At 38.7% G+C, this 9916-nt stretch overlaps 1 protein-coding gene across 1 annotated transcript; it reads right to left on the bottom strand.

Annotated features, from left to right (window-relative positions):
- Positions 1-6406: 6406 nt before the first annotated feature.
- On the bottom strand, positions 6407-9916 carry LOC134841962 (nucleoside diphosphate kinase 7-like; the record flags this gene model as incomplete). Its single annotated transcript, XM_063858071.1, is given in 5 exon segments — positions 6407-6619; positions 7368-7475; positions 8861-9031; positions 9313-9542; positions 9886-9916. Coding segments are annotated over 5 exon segments (573 nt in total), but the record flags the coding sequence as incomplete, so codon positions are not given.

Here is a 9916-nt window from a genome sequence, read left to right as displayed (position 1 = left end):
TTTGAGAAAAGTGAATCAATCGTTGATTGCCTTTCCACTCAGAAATCTTAAATTAAGTTCTTAGAAACCGCTCATGTTAATGAGCCATTTTTCTCGTAATTGTAGAGCACATTTTGCCGACTTTTAGTGCACATGGACCCAATTCTGTAGTTATCAGCACTTAAAAGATTTTTCCTGAAAAAAATTACGGAAAAAATCACCAAGACAATAAGAGAATGTTCACTACGTTCAACTTTACTACTTCTTAGAGTTATACTAGAATTAATATTTTGAAACAGGGTTGGCTGTTTTAAAACAGGGGGCTTTAAAACATTTTTTAAAACAGGTGTTTTTTATTCATGTTTTTAATTATTGTTTTATATTACGTCATACTGCAACAATATGAAGCAACATATACGTTTGTAAGCATTGTATGCTTGGATAGGAAGTCTCGTCACTTGGCCAATGGATGAATTGTTTGACTTGAACAAACATTGTCGGTTACCGGTCCATCATTTCAGATATTGTTTGTGTACTGAGGCTGATTATGTCCTCTGCTGGCAGACCTCTTTATCCGATATGGGGCGAATCCACACGTCAAGCCGGGATCAAAGCACAATGTCGAACATGTTGCCATACGCTAGCTGCACTAGTGGAACGGATGAAGACCCATTTTAGAAATAAGCACGGTCCTATTGCCGGAACCTCGTCGGGCTCGAACAATGCAGAGGTTCCATCTACAGGGGTGCCCACTCCGGCAAAGCAACCGCGGATAACATCTTATACAATCTCCACCACTGAGGAACAAAAAGATACATTTGACCACGCGGTTGGAAAGTTTTTCTTTGCTAACAACATTCCATTCCGGTGTGTAGAATCATCATTTTTCCACGACCTGGTTAAGTTACTACGTCCAGGATACAAACTGCCAAGCCGTAAATTACTGTCGACAAAGATTCTGGATAACGTAAACAAAGAGCTGGAGGAACAATGCAAGGCCAAACTATCAGGCAAAAAAGTTACAATTGCCATCGATGGTTGGTCAAACGTATCAAATGACCCCAATGTTGCATCTTCAATCCAACACGGCGACAAAGTCTACATTGTTGACTCCATAGATACCAGTGGCGAGCATCATACCAGCGAGTACCTGACCAGTGTAAGCCAAGGCCAAATTAAAGTTGCCGAAGAAAAGTTTGGCAGAAGAATGCAGCGTCATACAGTATGGATGCGGAGCACACCATATGAATCTGTTGGCAAAAGATTTGGCTCCAACAACCATCGTGAAGAAAGTCACAGAAATTGCACAGTTTTTTCGGAACACCTATCTGCCTAAGGCCTGGCTGGAAGACATAGGCGCTCGGAAACCCCCAATTCCAAGCGACGTCCGGTGGAACAGCGCTCTTCATCTGCTGGAATGGTACCAAGAAGTGAGTTCTTATATGATATTTTTTGTTAACATTTACAAAATTATCAATGAAATTTTGATGTTTGTTGTTATCAGAAACGGCCAAAGGTGAAAGCAGTGCTCGACAGAAATCCTGTGCATTTCAATACGGCCGCCTGCTCCACCGTTGTACAACTGGTGAAAGATCTCGTTCTCTACCAGAATGTAGAAGATGCCATAAAATGCCTAAAACCCATTTGCGAAGCATCTAATGTCATGCAAAGCAACAACAGCAGCGTTGCTGACGGACTGGAAGCATGGAAAGGTGTCCTCAAATCGTTCCGGGATCTTGGCGCTGAAGGTCGGGAATGGCTAGAAAAAGCAAAAACTCGTTACAATTGCTCTGTTCCGGCGGTTTGGTTTGTGGCTAGCATACTTCACCCAAAGTACCGAGGCGCAAATCTGACACCTATGGAGTGGCGAACCGCCAGAAAGTGGATAGCCGATGAGGCCCCAGAACACCTAGCAGGATTCACGGACTACGTTGGTGGCGAGAGTAAAGATGCCGTCAAAGCAGCATATGAAAGCGCTCCAGGATGCAAGCTCCACAATTTTATTCGGGCTCAAAAACAATTTGGTGCATATCCCGACAACCTGGCAGATCTGTGTGAGATCGCAGCTGCTCTCGTGCCAAGCTCAGCTGGCATTGAGAGAGTCTTCTCATCTATGGGCTTCGTACATTCTGACTTGAGAAACCGCTTATTTTCTGAAAAAGTAGCTAAGCTTGCATTTTGCTTGCGTGCCGTTAACCTGTGACGTATCACTTTTATGTTTTACCATGGCCTAAGTTTTGCCTATTTAAGTTTTTCAAATTTGAAGTTTCAAATCGGTTCCATGTTTTTTGTCAGCCAAGAATGTGTGGTATAATTATGACAAAGAAGTTAAAATCTCAATTTTATACGTTTTAAAACGTTTTATTTAAAAAACTTGTTTTAAACCCAACCCTGTTTTAAAAATTAAAGTGCGAGTTTTGGGGCCAACATTTTATCCCAAAAATGGATCATTTTGGCGTCTTTTAGTCAATAAAACTTACGCCAAATCTTGTAGGTCAATTGATGCGCAAAGTATATCAAAGGGATCCTCTCATACAGCCTAACAAAGTTTCAGAAGGATAGAACCTCCAGAAAATTGCGCAGAACGTCCAAAATTTGCTTTCAAGCAAAGGATTGGTATTTTATAAAATAAAATTACCATGTTTTGGCTAGCAAACAAAATTATATTCATTGACGCAGATTTTTGGAGGCTATAGCCTTCTCAAACTTTGTTGGGCTGTACTTGAGGCTCACTTTGATAGTTTGCGCAGCAATTAAATCATGAGTTTCACGTACGTTTTGATGACTAAATAAATCCAAAATGAACAATTTTTTTTGGAAAATTTAGCAGAATGTTTTTCAAAAATTTGGGTTAATACATTGTACTAAAATAATTCCGATGCAATTCTAATCAACTTTAGTTCTTATCATTTTTTGTCTATCTCAACCCAATTAGATAAAACGCTATTCTATCTTTTTATACGGATAATTTTAAATCATTGCTGTATCTGTGCTTCGAAATGGGAGTGATGCCGCCGGGTGAGACCTCTTTCTTCAATTTTTGATTCTTCGAACCAGGGGCGGATCTAGGATTTTCTCGAGGGAGGAAGCGTATTTTAAAAACATTTTGTGAGCTCTCCCAACGCCCTAAAAGACCCTGTTTTGGCCAAAATTTCTTCGCCGCAGGCAAAATATTTAAAAAACAGGTCAAAAAAAGCGTTTTTAGGCATTATTTGGAAAATTTTTACCACAATACTTTAATTTTAGCGCGCGCTACCCCCTCAAAATAAGTATATATTGGCACCAAAGGCGCCTTTAAAAAAATTTAAGGGTCCGTCACCAAAAATGGATAATAGTACAAAGGGGGGACCCTTTGGGTCGGCAGGGGGTCGAATCCCTGAGATAGAGGGGCGTCCCTCCCCCTAAATCCGCCCCTTCTTCGAACTTGGATATTAATTGTGACTGAGATTTTTTTACTAACCAATCACAATCCATCCACTAAACCCCAAATTATAATGATGTTTTCGTTCAGAGCACTAGTCTTTTAAAAAGGCAAAAATCTCATGTCAGCCCGTATTTTAACATCTAGATCAATTCCGACATGAGAAGTCACCATGCTATCTAATTTCCAACTCATCCGTACGAAATATAATAGCATGACAGGCAGTAGGAGTTCAGTACACAAGAGGGAAAGCTGCACTACGCAAAGTAAGCCTTGAAGCCTCCGCGAATGTGCCTATTTCACAAGAAAATCTGCAAACGCTAGCCATTAATTCAGCTGATAGATCAGATGCTCAAAATTGAGACTGCTTTGTGGCAAAAGTGCCACCGAAAAGCCGTGGATTAGAGTTGATGGGTAATGCAACACTACATTCGCTAGATGTAGTACTGTTAAAATGAACATTCTCCATCTCATGGGAGGTGATGAAAAAGTGCCGATTGGTAAGTTGGTACTACATACATATCCACATATCTACACAATTAAAGATTCATCAATTCATTTTCATTATAATTTCCGTACAGTTTAAGTTTTCAGTTCTGTTTTCGTTCCTTCACCAAATATGCAGTTGTTGATTGATTAACTTCGTCTCTCTCATTATCTCTGTCTGTCTCTCATTGAGACAAAATGCGGAAGAAATATTCGACCTAAATATGACAGCAAGAACATGTATGCAGCTTTTCTTTAGAGGCACAAGAGCGGTTTAATTCAATTTGCAACACATCAGATAAGTTGGTAGTTTCCTAGTGGATACATGGTTTTCAGAAACATTCCTAAATTAACGAAAAATTTGTGTTTTACATTCTGGGGATAATTATTCATGTTGAAAGATATATCATATAGCTCTAAGTGAACTCAGAACTAACGTTTCAAATTGCATAAAAATTAATGCATTCAAAGCATTTCTTCAGAGGCAGATCTAAGATTTTCTTAAGTGACTAGAAATGGTTTCTGTATGCTGGATCAGGGGCGATTTAGGGAGGGGGTGGGGTGGGGGGCGGACGCACCCTTTTTGGTACTTTTAAGAAATCCAATTTTGGCCGACCAACCTTAAAATTTTTCTAAAGGGGCCAATATATACTAATTTTGAGTGGGGAGAGCGCGCCGAATATTAGAAAGCTCAGCTGGCATTGAGAGAGTCTTCTCATCTATGGGCTTCGTACATTCTGACTTGAGAAACCGCTTATTTTCTGAAAAAGTAGCTAAGCTTGCATTTTGCTTGCGTGCCGTTAACCTGTGACGTATCACTTTTATGTTTTACCATGGCCTAAGTTTTGCCTATTTAAGTTTTTCAAATTTGAAGTTTCAAATCGGTTCCATGTTTTTTGTCAGCCAAGAATGTGTGGTATAATTATGACAAAGAAGTTAAAATCTCAATTTTATACGTTTTAAAACGTTTTATTTAAAAAACTTGTTTTAAACCCAACCCTGTTTTAAAAATTAAAGTGCGAGTTTTGGGGCCAACATTTTATCCCAAAAATGGATCATTTTGGCGTCTTTTAGTCAATAAAACTTACGCCAAATCTTGTAGGTCAATTGATGCGCAAAGTATATCAAAGGGATCCTCTCATACAGCCTAACAAAGTTTCAGAAGGATAGAACCTCCAGAAAATTGCGCAGAACGTCCAAAATTTGCTTTCAAGCAAAGGATTGGTATTTTATAAAATAAAATTACCATGTTTTGGCTAGCAAACAAAATTATATTCATTGACGCAGATTTTTGGAGGCTATAGCCTTCTCAAACTTTGTTGGGCTGTACTTGAGGCTCACTTTGATAGTTTGCGCAGCAATTAAATCATGAGTTTCACGTACGTTTTGATGACTAAATAAATCCAAAATGAACAATTTTTTTTGGAAAATTTAGCAGAATGTTTTTCAAAAATTTGGGTTAATACATTGTACTAAAATAATTCCGATGCAATTCTAATCAACTTTAGTTCTTATCATTTTTTGTCTATCTCAACCCAATTAGATAAAACGCTATTCTATCTTTTTATACGGATAATTTTAAATCATTGCTGTATCTGTGCTTCGAAATGGGAGTGATGCCGCCGGGTGAGACCTCTTTCTTCAATTTTTGATTCTTCGAACCAGGGGCGGATCTAGGATTTTCTCGAGGGAGGAAGCGTATTTTAAAAACATTTTGTGAGCTCTCCCAACGCCCTAAAAGACCCTGTTTTGGCCAAAATTTCTTCGCCGCAGGCAAAATATTTAAAAAACAGGTCAAAAAAAGCGTTTTTAGGCATTATTTGGAAAATTTTTACCACAATACTTTAATTTTAGCGCGCGCTACCCCCTCAAAATAAGTATATATTGGCACCAAAGGCGCCTTTAAAAAAATTTAAGGGTCCGTCACCAAAAATGGATAATAGTACAAAGGGGGGACCCTTTGGGTCGGCAGGGGGTCGAATCCCTGAGATAGAGGGGCGTCCCTCCCCCTAAATCCGCCCCTTCTTCGAACTTGGATATTAATTGTGACTGAGATTTTTTTACTAACCAATCACAATCCATCCACTAAACCCCAAATTATAATGATGTTTTCGTTCAGAGCACTAGTCTTTTAAAAAGGCAAAAATCTCATGTCAGCCCGTATTTTAACATCTAGATCAATTCCGACATGAGAAGTCACCATGCTATCTAATTTCCAACTCATCCGTACGAAATATAATAGCATGACAGGCAGTAGGAGTTCAGTACACAAGAGGGAAAGCTGCACTACGCAAAGTAAGCCTTGAAGCCTCCGCGAATGTGCCTATTTCACAAGAAAATCTGCAAACGCTAGCCATTAATTCAGCTGATAGATCAGATGCTCAAAATTGAGACTGCTTTGTGGCAAAAGTGCCACCGAAAAGCCGTGGATTAGAGTTGATGGGTAATGCAACACTACATTCGCTAGATGTAGTACTGTTAAAATGAACATTCTCCATCTCATGGGAGGTGATGAAAAAGTGCCGATTGGTAAGTTGGTACTACATACATATCCACATATCTACACAATTAAAGATTCATCAATTCATTTTCATTATAATTTCCGTACAGTTTAAGTTTTCAGTTCTGTTTTCGTTCCTTCACCAAATATGCAGTTGTTGATTGATTAACTTCGTCTCTCTCATTATCTCTGTCTGTCTCTCATTGAGACAAAATGCGGAAGAAATATTCGACCTAAATATGACAGCAAGAACATGTATGCAGCTTTTCTTTAGAGGCACAAGAGCGGTTTAATTCAATTTGCCACACATCAGATAAGTTGGTAGTTTCCTAGTGGATACAGGGTTTTCAGAAACATTCCTAAATTAACGAAAAATTTGTGTTTTACATTCTGGGGATAATTATTCATGTTGAAAGATATATCATATAGCTCTAAGTGAACTCAGAACTAACGTTTCAAATTGCATAAAAATTAATGCATTCAAAGCATTTCTTCAGAGGCAGATCTAAGATTTTCTTAAGTGACTAGAAATGGTTTCTGTATGCTGGATCAGGGGCGATTTAGGGAGGGGGTGGGGTGGGGGGCGGACGCACCCTTTTTGGTACTTTTAAGAAATCCAATTTTGGCCGACCAACCTTAAAATTTTTCTAAAGGGGCCAATATATACTAATTTTGAGTGGGGAGAGCGCGCCGAATAAACGCAATTTTTCGGTCAAAATTTTCCAAAAAGTGCCCAAAACGGCTTTTTTGACCTGTTTTTTCAAAAATTTGCCTGCGCCGCAGGAAATTTGGCCAAAATAGGAATAAAACAGTGCTTTGGGAGAGCTCGAAAAAACAATTTGGTTGACCTAAAAAAAAGGTCGACAAAAAGGCGTGACTGAATAAGATAAAAATAAGATTGCTACTGTAGAAACGCAACAAAGAGAAAAGCAGCTTTTGTAGACCAACAATTTAGGGCAGCATTGCATCAACTAAGTTTACCTCTAGAGGGGCGTCGTCCACAAGATCTGTGACGTGGACTGCATTTTGCACCTTGCTCTTCCCATACTTCGCCCTGAGGGTCTGCGGTCTCAAGTGCCTGGCGATTTCCTATTATAACAACATAATAGAATATTTCGACTTGTAGCATCTCAGAAACAGGACATCAAACAAATTGCTACAAGCTGTCTTCAAACAGTAGCCACAAATAAAGTGGATAATACATATGCAAATTAAAAGCAAAGCGAAAAGGTTTAAGTGCCAATGCAGTTAATGAAGTAAAAATGCTAACTTTCTGAGCAACAACTTATTCGAGGTAGATAGAAAAATTTACACAGAGGCGAAGCTGAGCTTCGCACCACTCGCGATACACAAAGCCACCGTAAAAACTGACAAAATGCCAAAAGAACAATACCCGAAATGTTTAAATGTTTGTTACAAACTGAAACTCATTTTGATGAAAATCAATTGCAGAACACAACAATCAGTATTAAACTAGCTTGAAAAACTTCGAATTGCACTACACATTGCGGTACAATATTAGTGAAAAGGACAGTAAAAAATGCTGAAAAATTGAGTTGAAATTACTTGAAAAAATAACTTGAAAAAATTGGAAAAACTACAGCCACAAAAACTTCATGATTGTATCGGATGACGTTCATAAACAGCTTTAAAAATAATTGGAAATGATTCACCGAGCGATAAAAAGGCAACAAATTTTCGGTCGAAACTGTTGAGCATTGTTGGGTCGAACACAAAACTGTTGTCATAGAAAAATTTCACGAAGTTTTAAAAGTTTTTACGACCCATCCATACTGCAGCACATAAACCTATACAAATATATTTTCCCCTCCAAATTACGCAATATAAGTTGACTAGGCCGAAACAACAATCTGCTTTAATATTTTTAAAAAAATTGCAAAATCAGTCATGGTACATTTACAAATAATTGAACTTTCACTTATAGTGAAAAAAAAAAGTTTAAATTGGAAAAAAAACCCATGCTTTAAATAGTAAGCCAATAAAAACACTACAGGATAAAAAAATTCGCGTTTAAAAAAACGGAAAATAAACCGACAGACACTAGGACGAAAACCACAACCCGAAAAAAATGGACAATTTTTTTTAAATTAATTACAACCTGAAACAGTCTTTACCTAATTACTACTTAAATGATGGTAGTAATTTCTAGAACTTCAGCATGTCAGAAGTGATATTTACCATTCCTACTAAAATGACCATTCTGTGAAAAAAGTTGTTTACGGGAGAAAAAGTCTAGTACCCGATTGCATTACCCTTGCTTATCGCAAGTGAAATCGTAACATAACACTACCTATTGCTTGAGTAATAAAAGAGTTGCTAGTTTACTTATAAATCTGATCTGTTATTCGACCAGGGCAGCGCCGTTTTCAGATAAAAAAATAGTCTGATTTTAGCTAGTGGAATTAAGTGGGCTGCAATTGATTGGCTGAATTGAGAGCGAGAGTGGGACTAACTGGATCTGCTGGTCCAACGAATGCCCTGAACTTGGCGGGATCGCCCTGAGCGTCTATCTCCAGAGCCACGCATGTCCCACTGCTCATCTCACACACCATGTCCCCGTACTCATTCACCACTCCCTTGTACACTTCCAGGAACTCCTCACAGTCACTCTTCTCCAGGTTGAACTGCAGCATAAATGCAATAATTTAAACAACCACACAATACTTAAGCAACAAACAGCACAATCATGGCAAGACCAACGAGTCAACTGATGCAAGAACATTCGAATATTATTCATCCGATCAATCACAGTTGCAAAAAAAACAAGAAAAAATCTGATTTTTCATGTAAATTGAATGCTTCTAATTAAGCTTTCTCAAAGATTTACTTGCTGCTTAAAAAACTTCAAAATTTACTTGCTGCTTAAAAAACCGAACTACAAAAACGGACAGCTGTAGCGGCTTACACTCTTTAAGGCGAGGATATTGAATCCAGCTGCATCAATGTCTTTCACAATTTGAGCGAGCTGGTCATCCTTCACAGCCTGTGGCTTCACAACGGCCAGGGTGCTGTTACTCAGTCTGGCTGTGTTCGCGGGAGCTCTGCTACGACTGGTATCTCTAGGGAAGAAGAACTCCAGCTCCCTCCGGGCTGATTCGGGTGAGTCACTGCCATGACAGGCGTTTTTCGTTTGGTCTGAATCACATTTCACCAAAATGTAGTTCAAGACTTTTATGGTCAAAGCAAATGACCAAAATACACACTTTTTGGTTCATTGAGACTTTCAAACCATCAGTTCTTGCTGGGGAATAAGTTTTTTGATCCTCGCGCTACGCGTCTTTCCAAAAATGTATCACATACGATTAAGTTTCTACTGTGACTTAGCTGAAGATGGCTGAAATTAGAATCAATTTCTAATTAGCTAGCACACTTTAAATATGTTTCTGAAATTTTAATACGCTGCTAGCAATCTCGTTCTCCTCCCCTCCCCATCTCTTGTGACTTTGGTGTTTAGTGTGTATAGCGAAGCTGGTCCTACCTGTTCCGAATCTGGCCCTGATGGAGTTGGG

This window comes from Symsagittifera roscoffensis, chromosome 3 (assembly GCF_963678635.1).
Source record: "Symsagittifera roscoffensis chromosome 3, txSymRosc1.1, whole genome shotgun sequence".
In the NCBI taxonomy this organism is placed as follows: domain Eukaryota; kingdom Metazoa; phylum Xenacoelomorpha; order Acoela; family Convolutidae; genus Symsagittifera; species Symsagittifera roscoffensis.
This window is presented reverse-complemented; position numbering and strand designations above follow the sequence as displayed.